The sequence below is a fragment of the Pyrus communis genome, chromosome 1, assembly GCF_963583255.1.
Source record: "Pyrus communis chromosome 1, drPyrComm1.1, whole genome shotgun sequence".
Classification (NCBI taxonomy): domain Eukaryota; kingdom Viridiplantae; phylum Streptophyta; class Magnoliopsida; order Rosales; family Rosaceae; genus Pyrus; species Pyrus communis.
Window position 1 is genome coordinate 173,847 of NC_084803.1, and position 16,864 is coordinate 190,710.

A 16,864-nucleotide genomic window follows, 5' to 3' on the forward strand; every position below is an offset into this window, starting at 1 on the left:
TCTAAATAAAATATAAAATTCCTTAATTAATAGATAGAATCAGAATCTCTATAAAACCAGCCAAATGTATTGTGTGGCTCTAAGGAATCAGCACTTTACCCAAACGAAAAACTCAGCTTATGTAATGAAGATCCCAGTCACATTAAAAAATGAACAAGTGTGGAACACGTGTGCCCAAAATACCCCCATGAGACATGTCTGAGTTTGACCAAACTCTTTATAGGGGCTAAGCAATCAGTCAAAGGCCATATATCAGGCCGTCAAAGGTCATATATTGGACCGACGGAGGAGCTCCACCGAATATAAAAAGCCACCCTCGCATGAGTCCTTGGAGCCAAAAACCAAACCAAAACAATCTCATCCATTCGCCAGTCAAATTCAACGGCACGATGGCCAGCACTCCGACGGTCGACGCCAGAAGCGGCTTCTGCAGTTCCAATTCGGTATTCTACAGCAAGCGCAGGCCCATACCACTCCCGCCCAACGACTCCCTCGACATCACAACCTTCATTTCCTCTCAGGCCCACCGTGGCAACGTGGCCTTCATCGACGGCTCCACCGGCCAACAACTCACCTACGTTCAATTATGGGATGCCGTCCGTTCAGTTGCCTCTTCGCTCTCCGACATGGGCATCCGAAAGGGCCACGTCGTCCTCCTCCTGTCCCCGAACTCCATCTTCTTCCCGGTCGTCTGCCTGGCCGTGATGTCGCTGGGCGCGATCATAACAACCACCAACCCCCTCAACACTTCTCGAGAAATCGCCAAGCAAATCGCCGATTCCAAACCGGTGCTCGCCTTCACTACTCGCCAGCTCATCCCCAAACTCGCCGGTCCAAATCCTCTCCCCATCGTCCTCATCGATGACGAAATTGATGCGCCCATTGATAATAAAAGTTTTGTGAATACCTTGGGAAAGATGATGTCGAATAAAAAACATGATGGGTTGAAATCGAGGGAAGCGATCATCCAGGACAACACGGCGACGCTGCTTTACTCGTCGGGAACGACGGGGGCGAGTAAAGGCGTGGTGTCGTCTCACAGGAATCTGATAGCGATGGTCCAGACCGTTATCGGCCGGTTCTATTCGGACGATAACCACCACCAAACGTTCCTCTGCACGGTTCCCATGTTCCACATCTATGGTTTGGTGGCGTTCGCGACGGGCCTACTTGCCTCCGGATCGACGATTGTCGTACTCCCTAAGTTCGAGATGCATGACATGCTTTTGTCCATCCAGAGGAACCGCGTCAGCTATCTGCCGCTGGTGCCTCCCATACTGGTGGCGCTGATTAACGCCGCCGACCAGCTGAAGGCCAAGTACGATCTGAGTTCGTTGAGGTGGGTGCTATCGGGTGGGGCCCCGCTGAGCAAGGAAGTGATCGAGGGGTTCTTGGAGAAGTATCCTATGGTGACGATTCTTCAGGGTTATGGATTGACGGAATCGACAGGAATCGGAGCGTCAACGGATTCGCTGGACGAGAGTCGCAAGTACGGTACGGCGGGGATGTTGTCGGCGAGCATGGAAGCTATGATTGTGGATCCGGACAGCGGTCATCCACTAGCGGCGAATAAGACGGGAGAGCTCTGGCTCAAAGGTCCCACGATCATGAAAGGTTTGTCTACGCTTTCAATCCAATTAGCTTACTAATTTTTCCGATGAAAGAAAATTCTTTACTGGTTTTTTGTTTACGTCCGCTGGCTGATTGCCTTATTTTTCTTTTTCTTTTGGTTTTTTTTGTCAATATTTTTCTTTTGTTGTTTATTTGAATGGTAACGTGACGAATGCTACTAAGAAATGAAAGACCCTCAATTTAAACTATATTTTGTAATTTTATGACATGATTGTCATGTTTATTTTTATTATTAATGGTTCATCACATAATTAACAAATATAGTAAAAAAAATATAATTTTCTTAACATTACTTACTAATAATGCGAGCGGTTGATGATGATCCAGAAATGTTAATAGAATTGTAATTAAATAACTCCAGTAGTGGATGATGATGCTACAAAAATAATAGAATTGTGTATTTGCATCATCTTTTGTAAATTGAATATTATTGGACGTGAATTTGGAAAGAATTTAATATACAACTGATAATGTCTGTTTTTAACTTTTCAACAGGTTAATATTTGTTAATGAATTTGTGAATTAGTTTATAATATATTGTTGGGTACAACTGTATGTTCAGGATATTTTAGTAACGCAGAAGCGACTGCATCGACGCTTGATTCAAAAGGGTGGTTGAGAACCGGAGACTTGTGCTACATCGATGAGGACGGATTTATTTTTGTAGTAGATAGGTTGAAGGAGCTCATTAAATATAAAGGATATCAGGTGAGTATCCCTCACACACGTGGCACAATGATAATATTCGTCAACTTGCTGCATATATTATTGGAAGAGAAACAAAAAAAACCATTTATTTTGTTATTAGGTGCCCCCTGCGGAACTGGAGGCTTTGCTTCTCACGCACCCTGAAATTGCTGATGCTGCTGTTATACCGTAAGCCCATGCACCCCTTCATTAGCTCTCCATTTTTCCCTAATAATTGATTCATCTCCACGGATGCTGCAATAGTTTATGACAAAGTAATCTCGATCAGCTGTTTTCTTTCCAGTATATAGTGATTAATGTGTACATGTATGTATGTATTATGGTTATCAGATTTCCAGATGAAAAGGTTGGACAGTATCCACTGGCATATGTGGTAAGAAATGCCGGAAGCAGTTTAACGGAGAGCGGAGTGATGGAGTTTGTGGCCAAGCAGGTGGCTCCGTACAAGAGAATTAGGAGGGTGGCATTTATAGATTCCGTGCCTAAGAATCCATCTGGCAAGATTCTCAGGAAGGATCTCATTCAGCTTGCAGCTTCTTCTTCTTCGTCTAAACTATGAGCACTTGTAGTACTAGTGCTACGTTTATTAATAACTTGAGATTGAAATAGTGGTTGTACTTATAACAATATTAGTTCAGTCAAATTCTTGGCCTAGTTAGTAAGTTCGAGAAGTTACTGAAAGACAATTGGAATTCCACTATAAAATCAATGGCAAAGTAGCCATACTTCTTATAAGCACATGCAATGTTCCTCATTTTTCTTAAACTCGAGGATTCTCGAGAAGGTGTGTTGACAAAAATTCCATTTACTTTTCACTCTTTTTCAATGGAGATTATGAGCTTTTAAGGACTGAATTTGGTGGAATCATCTGAGTTTAAAAAGCTTGTGTCCATTTGAATTTGGTGAAACAGTCAAGGTGCAGGAGATTTTTGTTTTGCACCCTCTTCCTAGTCCCCATATAATTCAATCACTTGTAATATTTTCATGAAGCATTGAATCTAAATGACAAATTATATGAGATTTTTAAATTTTTGCAAAAATTTATTCTTAACGTACGGTTCAATGGCAACCTGCAAAGTCCAAACCTTCCAATTCAAACTACCATCTCTCCCCGGAATAGATGTTTTTATTCATCGTTACAGTCATAGCCTCCGAATGATCGTGCGTGGGTGTGGGGGAATTGTTGTAGGAGTTTATATGTAAGTTTTCAGATTGGGCTTTGGGAGGAGGGTTTGATTTTGTTTTGGTGCTTGCAAAATTAAGATTTGGGCTTTAGCATCTATTGTCTATATTCTCTCTGAAAATGGAAATGGATTCGGCCCGTTTGGATCCCTAATTCCCGTCTCAACTCGGTCATGTTATAACTTTTGACAATTTTTCAAAGAAAGTGATTTTCACGCTCTCTTAACTTTTTGTACATATTTTTTTTATTTAACCATGAGATCAAACAAAAACAGCAGAGATAAAATTAAAGAGACGTGTGCAGGAAGTTAAAAACAGCATATTTCTCTTTCCAGTCCTGTAAGAATATAAAGAAGAGAAGTCCAAATTTGGTTTAGGCAGTTCCCTTTAGTATCAAGTGGTAGCCAATGATAGGGAAACAAGAAACAAGAGGAGGACTTCAAAGAAATATCACAAGGGAATGCATGACATCTCAAGGGTAAGGATCGCTCAGTTAACAATTTGAATACGTACCTACCTACGTGGTATAGCTAGGTATGGGCAACGGTTATGCCAGATGGATAACCGTGGTTATTTACCTATAACCGTTTATGTTCATACCGCATAACCATTTACCAGTTGGGTAATTGCATAAACGGTTATACTCATACCCATAACTGTTTATAAACGGTTAACCATACCCATAACCGTGTACCCATTTAACCATGACCGTTTACCATTTAACCATAGTCATTTACTCATTTACCCGTTTTTGAACCCGTTTATCATTTTTTTTTTACCCATTTACTTATTTTTTCATCTATCTACATGTTTTTTTTTTTAACTACTTGAAAATTACAAAAGAAAAATTTATCATAATTTTCATTTGCTGACAATTAAACACTGTTATAGATCCATTTTAGCATGCATTTCCCTATTTTAATCATTTAAGTCCTCATACAATTCCAATAATTGAAATAATAGTTTACGAACGATATTTTTCTACTACACTCAAACAAATCTTTAATTATAATCCATATGATTACAAAGTAAAGCTTCTAAAAACAAAAAGTAGTCATTATCTTGAATACTAGATGATTCAAAGCTTCAAAATATTCCGAAACTAAACACTTGTGAACACTAATGCTTTAGCACGTTCAATCACAAAGTCTCATCGACTCGTTGTCACCAAAAGAGCCCTGCAAAAGAAATGTGTAAATTGAATTAGTATCCTATTTAGGAACACCAACACCAATTAGCATGAATCCAACAGAGGTAAGTGATCACATAAGGTTTACATTGCACACTCAGTTATCAGAAGAAAAAAAAATGGCAAACAAAAGCGGAGTACCAAATCAATTGAGTTAGTATCACCATTCATCAATATGCATAAACAGAATGTTTACATTCCATGATTTTTCACATATCCATATGCATAAATTGAATTAGTATCACCAATAACTCCAAAGTAAAAACAAAAATAAATGGGTAAATGGATACTCATTATAACTGCAGGTAATACTCATAACTAATGGATACTCGTTATAATCGCAAGTAATACCCATAACCGCCCATTTAAATTTCACGGATAAACGATTATACCCATAACCGTTTGTTTGTCTAAACGGTTACCCATAACCGTAACCGTGAATTTTAAATGAGTGGGTAACCGCAGTTACCCAAACTCATAGGTATTTTGCCCATCCCTAGTTGTAGTTGCGTTAAGGTTGTAAGCAAAACGTACAAAACCCTAAATTGTATATTATTGTCCATATATGTAGGATGATTAAATTAGGTTTTGCAAAATCTTTTTAGTTTTGTCGATTTAGGTTAGCCCTCAGGTTTCCAGAATTGCACACCTCAGTGATAAAATTCAAAGTGCTATGCGCCTCGTCCTTCCAAACGCTGTGACAAACAATGATATACTTGTTCTTCAACTGCCTCAACAGCTTAACCTCAGAGTAAAGCCGATTTATGAGTGTTTGGCCGTTACTGTAATTGTACAATTGGACCTGATTCCAGGCCACCTCTGTACCTTCCTCCTGATCAAAAGCCCTGTAAATCTTTTTCACAGCACCATGACCAAGGAGGTCAGCATACCGCCCATACCGTCCAGTTGGATCAACCTCCACAAATGGTTCAGCATCTCGATCAGATGCATTCGAACTCTCAACTGGCATCTTCAAAGATCACTCTGATGAGGAATTAAACCAGTTCAAGCTATAAACAACTGCGCCATTCACAAAGGACTTCAAATCATGACTAACGAGCCAAACAGAACAGAACGCTACCCCTACTTTTCCGATGCAATAGTATTGAGTTACTCTATTTGTACATATATGAACAATAATATACAATTTAGGATTTTGTACGTTTTGCTTACGTAATGAAGATTCAAGAGACTAATAGCATGATTTGTTGTAGAAGACATCAAAATTTCATATCAATCATATGAAAGTTGCAGGCCTCATCAGCAAAGAAGGAGATAGAGGTTACGGTACTTCGAATCAATGGAGTTCTACGTCCTTTCTTGTTTGCACGCTTAAAACTAGGGTTTCTTCTTTTAATTTTATTTTTAATTACCTTCCATATTTTATGCTTTTTGAAATTTATTTTTATGTTTAATATTAGTTAAAATCCACTTAAGCATCCATGTTATTTAATGAATGAATATGGACCTTTGGATATTTTGTAATCTAAGGGTTTAAAAGAAGTGTAAAAATATTTGTCAACATGTTTATTCCTTTATCATATATATATATATATATATATATATATATATATATTGTACCGTTTCTCTAAATGATAATACAAATAATGGTACACGTACCACATACGTTAGTAGATCCTATCTTTATTCTACATATGGTACAACTAGGTGGTACGTGCAACATGACTCCTAAATATAGGGAAAATTCTCTTAATTTCATTAATTAGTATACTATATTTTACTCTGCAAGATTAATTATATTAATTACAGAAACTGATGACTGATGATGATCTCCAATTCTATATGCCATCTATATATATATGTATGTAGTATGCCACATCGCCCGTGAGGGCGTGGTCTTTGGGCCTTATATATCCATTGCCAACCTTAAGTTTCAACTAGGCCTTTTGTGGACTCCCTGAGGGGAGGGCAGGCGCTGGCTACGGCTGAGTACCGGTCCACAGAAACAAAACCGTGCGGTAGCTCTGTCTTCGGGCAGGGAATGCCAAAGCGGACAATATAGTTGGAGCTGAGCGTTGGGATGTGACAATTTGGTATCAGAGCCAGACTCACGGTCGTGGTGTGCCGACGAGGACGTCGGGCTCCCTAAGGGGGGTGGATTGTAGTATCCCACATCGCCCGTGAGGGCGTGGTCTTTGGGCCTTATATATCCATTGCCAACCTTAAGTTTCAACTAGGCCTTTGTGGACTCCCTGAGGGGAGGGCAGGCGCTGGCTACGGCTGAGTACCGGTCCACAGAAACAAAACCGTGCGGTAGCTCTGTCTTCGGGCAGGGAATGCCAAAGCGGACAATATAGTTGGAGCTGAGCGTTGGGATGTGACAATTTGGTATCAGAGCCAGACTCACGGTCGTGGTGTGCCGACGAGGACGTCGGGCTCCCTAAGGGGGGTGGATTGTAGTATCCCACATCGCCCGTGAGGGCGTGGTCTTTGGGCCTTATATATCCATTGTCAACCTTAAGTTTCAACTAGGCCTTTTGTGGACTCCCTGAGGGGAGGGCAGGCGCTGGCTACGGCTGAGTACCGGTCCATAGAAACAAAACCGTGCGGTAGCTCTGTCTTCGGGCAGGGAATGCCAAAGCGGACAATATAGTTGGAGCTGAGGGTTGGGATGTGATAATTTGGTATCAGAGCCAGACTCACGGTCGTGGTGTGCCGACGAGGACGTCGGGCTCCCTAAGGGGGGTGGATTGTAGTATCCCACATCGCCCGTGAGGGTGTGGTCTTTGGGCCTTATATATCCATTGCCAACCTTAAGTTTCAACTAGGCATTTTGTGGACTCCCTGAGGGGAGGGCAGGCGCTGGCTACGGCTGAGTACCGGTCCACAGAAACAAAACCGTGCGGTAGCTCTGTCTTCGGACAAGGAATGCCAAAGCGGACAATATAGTTGGAGCTGAGGGTTGGGATGTGACATGTATATTACAGAATATATATGGGTCATGCTCATGCATGTTGGCACTTGGGCTGGGTACGGTAGCAAACGGACAAGGCTCTAGCTATAAGAAATATGTTGGTCAACCACTAATGGATTCTCCTCTCCCACGTCTTCTTACACAAAAAATACATACATATAATTAACATGCAAAGCAACGCAGTTACGCAGCCAACCCAACTCTAGTCAAAAGATTCTACTTTCAACTTTGAATTCATTAAACACCTTTCCCACCTTTGACCTTTGCCTAATTGGGTCCTCTATCTGTGAATCCTCGTCACTCACACGACTCACAAGCACACAAGCTTAGTTTCATGAGACTCAAAAGCACACAAACCTTATTAGTTTGAGATCGTCTTTTTATATACTAATTTTGTACAATAAAATAATATCAAATTAATAAATATTACCGAGAATTTATCCTTAAATTATTTGTTAATCACCCATCATATATTCATGCATGAATCATGATGGCCCCACCCCGGAGAAAAATAAGAAACCACCTGCCACATCTAACTTAATTTTGTCGGTGTCTCAGTTCTCTAGCTATATATATTCAGCCAAATATAGATTTGGCATACATATATATATATATGGTGATTGGTGAGGAAGAAACGTTCGGAATCAGAACATGCAGAATCAGATGGATGAGGTGGAGGAAGTGAAGTCGAGCCCAATAAGTGCTACAAATATGACCCCAAAAAGTCCGCTCGTTTCTCGTTTTATGGCGACTCCTTTGGGCAGTCCGATGAAGGCGGCGATGACAAGCATGCGAGGCTACCTAGAAGAAGTTGGACACTTGACAAAGCTTGATCCTCAGGACTCTCAGTTCCCGAATCGGCATTCCGGCCCTCCTTCTTCCTTTATCTTTCGATGCTCTTGGCTCGTAACAGATTTAATCAATTTTTGAATCAATTGGTTTTCTCTAAATTCTGATATTTATTTACGTATAATTAATTAGTATGCATGGTTCTTCATTTGCTTAATTAATTTAACTACATGTGTGTATATTCATGGGTTGCAGGGAATGGGGAATTATATGTCTCCCAGTGGCTTTCATGTAGCAGCTCTATACTCTGTGGTTACTGATACAAACTGCACGTATCCGAATCGGGAATGCGCTACAGAAGATACCTTCGACTTCCCATGGCAGCTTTTGCTAATTAACCATGCATAATATATATACATATATACACACACTTACATATATTGATATATTAATTGATCGAACGCTCAATAATACAAAATACTGGTTCGGCAATCTACGACAAATTGCAACGTCCTAAAAAAGTTGTCAATAATTGTTCGTCCAAAATCAGTATCCAATTTTAACAAAAAGAAGTGTAACTCTCAGGTGAGAAGCTAGGGAAATTTCTGGCATTGTTTCCAATCATGTACCTCTCAGGTGGTACGTGTGCAACCCTGATCATGATCCGAGGTGGGACCATGAAAATGTTTTTCCAAATCGTGTGCAGTGAGACATGCCGCCACGTAAATCCACCGTCAACGATAGAGTGGTATTTGGTGTTCACCGGCACTGCCATTCTTCTCGCTCAGCTTCCTAACCTCAAATCAATATCCGGGATTTCCCTCATTGGGGCTATCACTGCCGTAAGCTACTGCACGCTCATATGGGTGGTTTCTGTCACCAAAGATAGACCCAACGGTGTTTCTTATAAGCCGCTGGAAACAAAATCTGATGCAGCCACCGTTTTCAGTGTCCTATATGCGCTTGGGATCACTACCGTCGCTTTCAGAGGCTACCTTGTGCTTGAGATACAGGTAACTAACTAAATGTGTGGACATCCTGTTGATATGGGTAAATATAACGTAGATATTGTTGATATATTGTTGGTATGATTGTCTATATGTTGTAAATATTTTGTCTGCACGTGCGCTTAACCACAACCTAGCTAGTAAAAGTAATATATACATAAATTATTTGGAATATTTGTAGGGAACCATGCCTTGGAACTCTAAACGGCCGTCGTGTTTGCCAATGTGGAAGGGAGTCATCCCATGCCTTAATATTCAAAAACGTCTTTTGCTTTTGACTAAACTGAAATTAGCAAATGTTTTTTTGACCTGGATTGCGTATTATACCTATGGCAGATACCTTCAAGCGGGGGGATGTTAAATGCTTCGAACAAATACCACGGACATGACACATCAAAATTTGTCCTAGGATTGACAAGCATGCTCGTCGTCGTCGTGGTTAACAGCCTCAGCTCCTTTCAAATATATGCAATGCTGGTTTTCGACAATCTCGAATTCAGATTTACTAGCAGCGTGAACAAAACCGTGTCCTTGGTGGCGACTCACCGGATTTAGGATTTTCTTCGGCTGCTTTGCATTTTTTATATCTGTTGCACTACCATTCTTGCCCAGCCTAGCAGGAATCATCGGAGGAGTTGAAGTAGCAATCACATTGGCGTATCCATGTTTCATGTGGATACTGATTAAGAAACCTTGTAAATGTAGCACAATTTTTAACTGGGCACTCGGAGCCTTGGGGATAGTCCTAAGCATTTTAATCATCACCGGAGCAATTTGGAACATAGTCACTATGGGAATAGAAGTCCACTTCTTCAAGCCTCAATAAGCAACCGAGGCAATAAGATCCCGCTCTCGACCTTAACTATCAACCAACGCCTCCATTTTTCCCTGGTCATATAAGTATATACCATTGCCTTGTAAAGGAACATACCCAACGCTAATCCTAAAGAAGGAAGTGGCAATTTTAATAACGGTTCTGATATCTAAAGTAATTTTACTTCATGCTGCACATCCACACAGTAAAATAACACTTTGGGGTATATGCATCTGAAATGTCATAGACTTGTTTCTTATGTCATTGTATTGTTCTTAAGTAAAGAAAACATCACTATATCATTAGTAATAGGCCGACAACAGAATATTCTCAGTAGTAACAGAAGAAACCGTATGGTCAACTAACCTTTCCTCCCCTCACTAACGAAATCTCACCATCTTGATCAATCAACTCGCCACTCTGATCAGCGTCTTCCACAGTAATCACATCAATTTTTTACCTAACCTTCGAAGGCAATGATTACACATTCCACCCTGATCAACATGCCATACAGACCAAATGCAATGGCCAAGACTTTTCCAGATGTACACAATAAGGTTGGGTAGCGCGTGCCCCTCATCTAGTATTACATAGATAATGGAAGAAGCATCCTCCGTTTCTTTTTCCTAGCCAATCTCACTTGCTTTGTAACTTTTATGCACAAAAGCAAGAGCATTGCAATGCATACTAAGATGAAAGCAAGTCGCATATGCCTAAAATATAAAGAAACTGCCGAAAAAACCAGGAAAGCTAGGATTACCAGTTCCCATATTACAAAGAGCACAACATCCACCCTGCATCCACAAGTTGGGGCAAAAAAAGAAATATTAGCATCAATAGTAACATCTCAGATATTTCAGTACGAAAAATATGCACAAACACAATACTCCTACATCATCAAAAAGGGTCAGTTCTAACCAAGTTCATTAAGTGCAAAAGACTAGAGAACATCAAGAAAATCAAAGACGAACATAAAAGCAGCACGAGCCTAAATGCAATCATTATCCAAGAGAAACCTAATGACATATCATCATCTTCACAAACTGAACCTCTAATGATCAGCAAACCAACAGTTGTTACCCGTTAGTTGATTCATTGTTATGTTTAGTTTCAGTCAATACAGTTAGATGGTTAGATACTGTTAGCTGAGTTCGACAAGTGTTAGCCTGTATGTTCAAACCTATTTAAACCTCTCTGCAATCATTATCAATCATATCAAGAAAATCATTTCATTTTTCATTCCCTCCCTTGTTTATCCTTAAAACCTGCTATTTATGGGAAGTTTATTCACTAGAATTCATTTCAATGTTCAGAAAGAATGCATAACGACAAGCTGTGTAAACGTTCCTCTCTGATGCAATAACCAAGTTCAGATGCTGATAAATGAGAGTCTTTCTAGTTTCTTGAGTTGAGCAATAAATGAAGTTTAAACATGTGTCCGCACGTTCATAGTCTTAGAGTCTCTCTATGTCACATTGTAAATGTTTAGGTGTAATAACACTCTTCTTGAGAATTCCTGGGTGTATTAATATGGATCTTTCCAAATCCATGTACCAATTATCCTATAAAAGGTGGTCTGTGATTTCCTTCTTCTGTGCAAAGCAAAGGTTCACATGGAGTGATTTGAATACACAATTGGGTGATGCAAAGGCGGAAGACCAAAATGAGTCCGAATCTCTTCTTATTGTCCTACATCACTCCCTCAGATGAATCGACAATCTGGGCTCCTGTCCTACATCTCCAGGAATCCTAAATTGCAGACAGCCACTCCCAAATTCGAAAAACAGGCACTATAATATACCAAACCAACATATCTTTTCATCATCATTTTGTTTTCCCCTATTTATTTAAAATTCTGTCATTCTACCCCTTCCTCCATTGAACTATTGATTAAATCGAGCTCAAACGACAGGAATTAGGCCTCCAATCGAAGCTAAAGCCTAAAGTTGTGATTAAAAACCTCAACTTAAATAATTAGCAATTATCCAATCTAAACTAGAGTAACACTTTAATGTTTCTCCCAAATTGTTAAGCATATAAATCGCATAATCAGAAAGCAAGAGAACAGAAATCAAAGATAATGGAGAAATTAAACAGAAATCGGGAAAGTTGAGGGGAGTGGGTTGAAACCTTGATAAAGTATGATTGAAGGAGGTGGAGGAGAAGAAGGAGACGGAAGCCCATTCATGCTTCGATCGAATCTGATACTCTCGCAACTGCTCCGCCAGATTCGATCGCGTTATCATCTCTTTGCCCTTGCCTTTGCTTTTGCCTTGTATGAACCTCTCTTATTATCTTTACAGGAGCTCCTCCGAGGTTCTCTGCAACTGCAACTGCAACAATGGATTCGAACGACGAAACGACGAGTATTCGCTGGTTTTCGTTGCGTCTTCCCAATCCGTGCCCTCGACGTTAAAATTGATTTTTGTGGACTCACTCGAATGGCTCGGTTTTTTAGTATAATTTGGTAAGCCGGGGTTTTCCTAACAAGAATAGCGGTTAAACCGGATCAAATTAAACTGAGCTGTTCAGTTTATTCTATCTTTTTTCAATATTGCAATGGTAAACTAGAACGCAAATGCCGCTTTATCATAATATTGAATTAGTGTTTTGTCTTTGCATCACGTTATGGATTCGAATTCTGTTTATTTTTTAATTTAACAAATCTATCATTTGATAAAAAATAAAATAAAATAAAGATAAACTAGAATGAGTTGGCAATAATTGATTTGGAGAAATCAAAAGATGAGTACTTATTAAAGACAGATAATTAAGTGTCTGATTAACGTTAACAAAATTGCCCTGTGAAAGATTAAAAAGAGTGGTGGGCTTTTCACCCGGCCTGTTTTTATTGTGTTTGGGGTAAAGATGGACCTTCTTAAGTTCCAAAGGCACAACTCTTAAACCTAGTTTGGTACTGAGATGATTCTGAAAAAAGTTGGTATCAAAAAAAGTTAGGAGCTGTTTTTGTGTTTGGTAAACATTCAACTTCAGCTTTTTTTCACAGTTTTGGGTGAAAAAAAGCCAAAAACAAGAAGCTGCAAAATCCAGTTTTGAAAAATCGGTTTTTTTCCACATCTGTTTTACATAAAAGTTTACCAAACACTATAATACTGTTTTTTTTTTCAAAAGCACTTTTACAAAAAAATTTACCAAATATTCTGCTACTTTATTTTACAACCGCTTATTCTCACACCATAACAAAATCAGTTTTTTTTTTAAATACAGCAATACCAAACCAGCCCTTATTGATTAGAAGTTAGTTTGAATTCGAAAAGCCCTAAAATTAGGCTTAAGATAGTCCACGCTTGCAGTGGAGCCGAAGGAACGACATACCCACATGGAAACAACGGACAAACCCCCAAACCCCTCCGAGAATCCCCCTAACGACGTCGTCTTCGACGACTCGTCGCCGGAAACCGACCTCACTCCCTCAAGCTCAACCCCTCACGAAAACCACTCGTCGGAAAACCCATCGGCACCTCCCCAAACGATCCTCGAAGCCCCCGTTTCGGACTCTCAAGATGACTCCTCCGAGCCCATTCCCGAAGGCGAAGACACCCTTCTCGAACAACAGCACCTCCAAAACCCTATCGAACCGGGCCCAGCTGAACCCGGTCTGCCAGCCAAGAGACGCCGTCGCAGGAAGAAGTTCTTCACGGAGCTCAATGGCTCTCCGTCGTTGGCCAAGAACCGCCGCACCGATCTCAACAAAGACGTCGACGTCGAAGCCCTAATCGCACTATCAGTGGGATTTCCGGTCGACTCGCTCACGGAGGAGGAAATCGATGCCAACGTGGTCCCCACCATCGGCGGCGTTGAGCAAGCCAACTATATCGTCGTGAGGAACCACATTCTGGCTCGGTGGAGGTCAAATGTGTCTTTCTGGTTGACCCGGGAGCTGGCGCTGGAGTCAATTCGCTCGGAGCACAAAGGCCTGGTAGACTCAGCTTACGAGTTTCTGGTGGAGCACGGCTACATCAACTTCGGGCTTGCACCGGCGGTGAAAGAAGCAAAATTGAGGTCCTTTGTCGAGGCCGAGAGGGGCAATGTGGTCATTGTGGGGGCTGGCTTGGCAGGTTTGGTGGCTGCCAGACAATTGGTGTTTTTGGGCTTCAAAGTTGCAGTCTTGGAAGGTAGGAGCAGACCTGGTGGTCGCGTGAAGACGAGGAAGATGGTAGGGGAGCGTGAGGGAGTGGAGGCTGCGGCGGATCTCGGCGGAAGTGTCCTCACTGGAATCAATGGCAACCCGCTCGGAGTTTTAGCTAGGCAACTGGGTTTGCCTCTTCACAAGGTGAGGGATATTTGCCCGCTTTATTTACCAGATGGGAAAGCTGTGAATTCTGAGATGGATTCTAGTATAGAGGCTTCTTTTAATAAGTTGTTAGATAGAGTTTGTAAGCTTAGGCACGCAATGATAGAGGAAGTTAAGTCCGTAGATGTTTCGTTAGGGACTGCATTGGAAGCTTTTCGACGCGTTTATAGTGTTGCCCAAGACCCACAGGAGCGGATGCTCTTGGACTGGCATCTTGCTAATTTGGAATATGCAAATGCTTCCTTGATGTCCAATTTGTCCATGGCCTATTGGGATCAGGATGATCCCTATGAGATGGGAGGTGACCATTGTTTTATCCCGGGAGGCAATGATACTTTTGTGCGGTCCCTTGCAGAGGGCCTTCCAATCTTCTATGAAAGGACTGTGCAAAGTATTCGGTATGGTTCTGATGGGGTTTTGGTTTATGCAAACGGGCAGGAGTTTCGTGGGGACATGGTTCTTTGCACGGTCCCGTTAGGTGTGCTTAAGAAGGGTTCCATTGAATTTGTCCCTGAGCTTCCACAAAGGAAGAAGGATGCAATTCATAGTTTAGGATTTGGATTACTGAATAAGGTTGCCATATTGTTCCCTTATAACTTCTGGGGTGGAGATATTGATACTTTTGGGCACTTGACTGAGGAGCCGACTATGAGAGGCGAGTTCTTTCTGTTTTATAGCTACTCTTCTGTATCAGGAGGGCCTCTTCTAGTTGCTCTTGTGGCTGGAGATGCTGCGATTAAGTTTGAGTTGATGTCTCCTGTTGAGTCTGTGAATAGGGTGTTGGACATATTAAGGGGTATTTTCAACCCGAAAGGGATTGCTGTTCCGGAACCTATTCAGGCAGTGTGCACTCGGTGGGGGAAGGATGACTTTGCATACGGATCTTATTCATATGTTGCAGTAGGGTCTTCAGGAGATGATTATGATATTCTGGCAGAGAGTATTGGGGATGGGAGAGTGTTCTTTGCTGGAGAGGCCACTAACAAGCAATATCCGGCAACAATGCACGGAGCTTTTTTGAGTGGGATGAGAGAAGCGGCTAACATACTGAGAGTAGCCAAACTGCGGTCAATTATCCCATCAGAAAAATCAAGTAATGTTGGTGATGAAAAGGACGATTTGAATAATTTATTTGACACCCCTGACCTAAGATGTGGGAGCTTCTCTGTTTTGTATGATCCCCGGTCAAATGAGTTTGATTCTGCTAACTCGCTGTTGAGGGTGACATTTGGAGGGGGAAATATGGACATGGGATCATGTATCTCTCTTTGCCTATATGGTTTGATTTCGAGGAATCAGGCGAAGAAGTTGAGTGAGGTAGAAGGGGATGGGAACAGGATGAGAATGATAAATGTGGAATTTGGGGTGAGGTTGGTTGGGAGGAGAGGTCTAAGTGGTGCCGGGGAATCTTTAATCAGCTACATTAGGACAGCAAAATCAAAACCCAACGTAGATGGAGGAGTTAAAGTATGAAGAATCCTGGGTGTGTGTTGTGCATAATGGATTGCAGTTGATTGGATCATTGATTTGAGCAGCTGGATGGAATTCATGGGCAACTGAACTGAACTGATTTGGTTTGGTAGTGATTATTTCTGCCTTGGTTAAGTTGTTGCTTAATTCTGTCCTTGGAAGTGCAAAAGTGATTGTGAGTTATTTATTCTTCATCCTCTCTTACTCCCTCGTGAATTTAGTTGAAGAAGTATGATTTTTCTTCATTCAGTTTGCAGTATGCTTTTTGTGTGGCTGTTTATGTTTTGCTGCGTTGTTTGTTTCCAATCTCCATGGACCGTAGAGCATAGGCTATAAGGGACGGATGACGAAATTGATTGGTCTTAACTATGCCAAAACTTGGTGGCTAGGAATTGGATTGGATTGAATTAAAAATTACTAGATTCTAAATTTTGTCCAATCCTACCATTTTGTAAGGATTATGAGGTATAAATTTTCTTCATGATCGATTCATCTGAAGTCCTTGGACCTGGATAAAAGGCCCTCGGATCGAATGTACGACGGAAATTCACATGGGCAATGGGTAATGGGTAATGGGTAATGGGTTGGGCAACCTGTTGGTTTGCTCAGACTGAAAAAGGCAAAAAAGCCCAAAATAAATGTTTGATTCATGGGGCCGATGACTTTGCCATTCTTGTATACTTTACCATTATCTATCTTATGATATCCGAAAGCAGTCACATCAATAATCACTTTCATCAAGGTTTCATTTCATACTGAGTGCCATTCCCAACTGCCAAGTGGTGTGCTCTCTAATTTGGTCACTAATACCATTTTGAATTTC

At 41.1% G+C, this 16,864-nt stretch overlaps 4 protein-coding genes and 1 pseudogene across 4 annotated transcripts; 3 read left to right on the forward strand and 2 right to left on the reverse strand.

Annotated features, from left to right (window-relative positions):
- Positions 1 to 265: 265 nt before the first annotated feature.
- LOC137738973 (peroxisomal OPC-8:0-CoA ligase 1-like) lies at positions 266 to 3,078 on the forward strand. The gene is made up of 4 exons (XM_068478445.1): positions 266 to 1,614; positions 2,195 to 2,340; positions 2,441 to 2,508; positions 2,671 to 3,078. Exons 1-4 carry the CDS (start codon positions 321 to 323, stop codon positions 2,897 to 2,899), a joined length of 1,737 nt encoding a protein of 578 aa, XP_068334546.1. The 5' UTR covers positions 266 to 320; the 3' UTR covers positions 2,900 to 3,078.
- A 1,580-nt stretch (positions 3,079 to 4,658) lies between these two features.
- LOC137741707 (probable serine/threonine-protein kinase WNK11) lies at positions 4,659 to 5,681 on the reverse strand. The gene is made up of 2 exons (XM_068481419.1): positions 5,361 to 5,681; positions 4,659 to 4,700 (listed from the first exon to the last, which is right to left on the reverse strand). Exons 1-2 carry the CDS (start codon positions 5,679 to 5,681, stop codon positions 4,659 to 4,661), a joined length of 363 nt encoding a protein of 120 aa, XP_068337520.1.
- A 2,616-nt stretch (positions 5,682 to 8,297) lies between these two features.
- Positions 8,298 to 10,325, forward strand: LOC137715562 (lysine histidine transporter-like 8; annotated as a pseudogene).
- Positions 10,326 to 10,462: 137 nt separating this feature from the next.
- Positions 10,463 to 12,726, reverse strand: LOC137715574 (uncharacterized). Its single transcript, XM_068454921.1, has 2 exons — positions 12,387 to 12,726; positions 10,463 to 11,050 (listed from the first exon to the last, which is right to left on the reverse strand). The coding sequence occupies exons 1-2, from the start codon at positions 12,500 to 12,502 to the stop codon at positions 10,843 to 10,845; spliced, it is 324 nt and encodes a 107-aa protein (XP_068311022.1). The 5' UTR covers positions 12,503 to 12,726; the 3' UTR covers positions 10,463 to 10,842.
- Positions 12,727 to 13,539: 813 nt separating this feature from the next.
- LOC137742116 (lysine-specific histone demethylase 1 homolog 1-like) lies at positions 13,540 to 16,776 on the forward strand. The gene has a single exon (XM_068481875.1). It carries the CDS (start codon positions 13,597 to 13,599, stop codon positions 16,042 to 16,044), a length of 2,448 nt encoding a protein of 815 aa, XP_068337976.1. The 5' UTR covers positions 13,540 to 13,596; the 3' UTR covers positions 16,045 to 16,776.
- The last annotated feature ends 88 nt before the right edge of the window (positions 16,777 to 16,864 follow it).

Coding starts and splice junctions, on each gene's coding strand:
- LOC137738973 (XM_068478445.1), top strand. CDS start 321: ATGAGTCCTTGGAGCCAAAAACCAAACCAAAACAATCTCATCCATTCG. Junction 1,615..2,194: donor AGGTCCCACGATCATGAAAG/GTTTGTCTACGC, acceptor CTGTATGTTCAG/GATATTTTAGTAACGCAGAA. Junction 2,341..2,440: donor TTAAATATAAAGGATATCAG/GTGAGTATCCCT, acceptor TTTTGTTATTAG/GTGCCCCCTGCGGAACTGGA.
- LOC137741707 (XM_068481419.1), bottom strand. CDS start 5,681: ATGCCAGTTGAGAGTTCGAATGCATCTGATCGAGATGCTGAACCATTT. Junction 4,701..5,360: donor CTTTGAATTTTATCACTGAG/GTGTGCAATTCT, acceptor TTTCTTTTGCAG/GGCTCTTTTGGTGACAACGA.
- LOC137715574 (XM_068454921.1), bottom strand. CDS start 12,502: ATGATAACGCGATCGAATCTGGCGGAGCAGTTGCGAGAGTATCAGATT. Junction 11,051..12,386: donor TTCAATCATACTTTATCAAG/GTTTCAACCCAC, acceptor TTGTGGATGCAG/GGTGGATGTTGTGCTCTTTG.
- LOC137742116 (XM_068481875.1), top strand. CDS start 13,597: ATGGAAACAACGGACAAACCCCCAAACCCCTCCGAGAATCCCCCTAAC.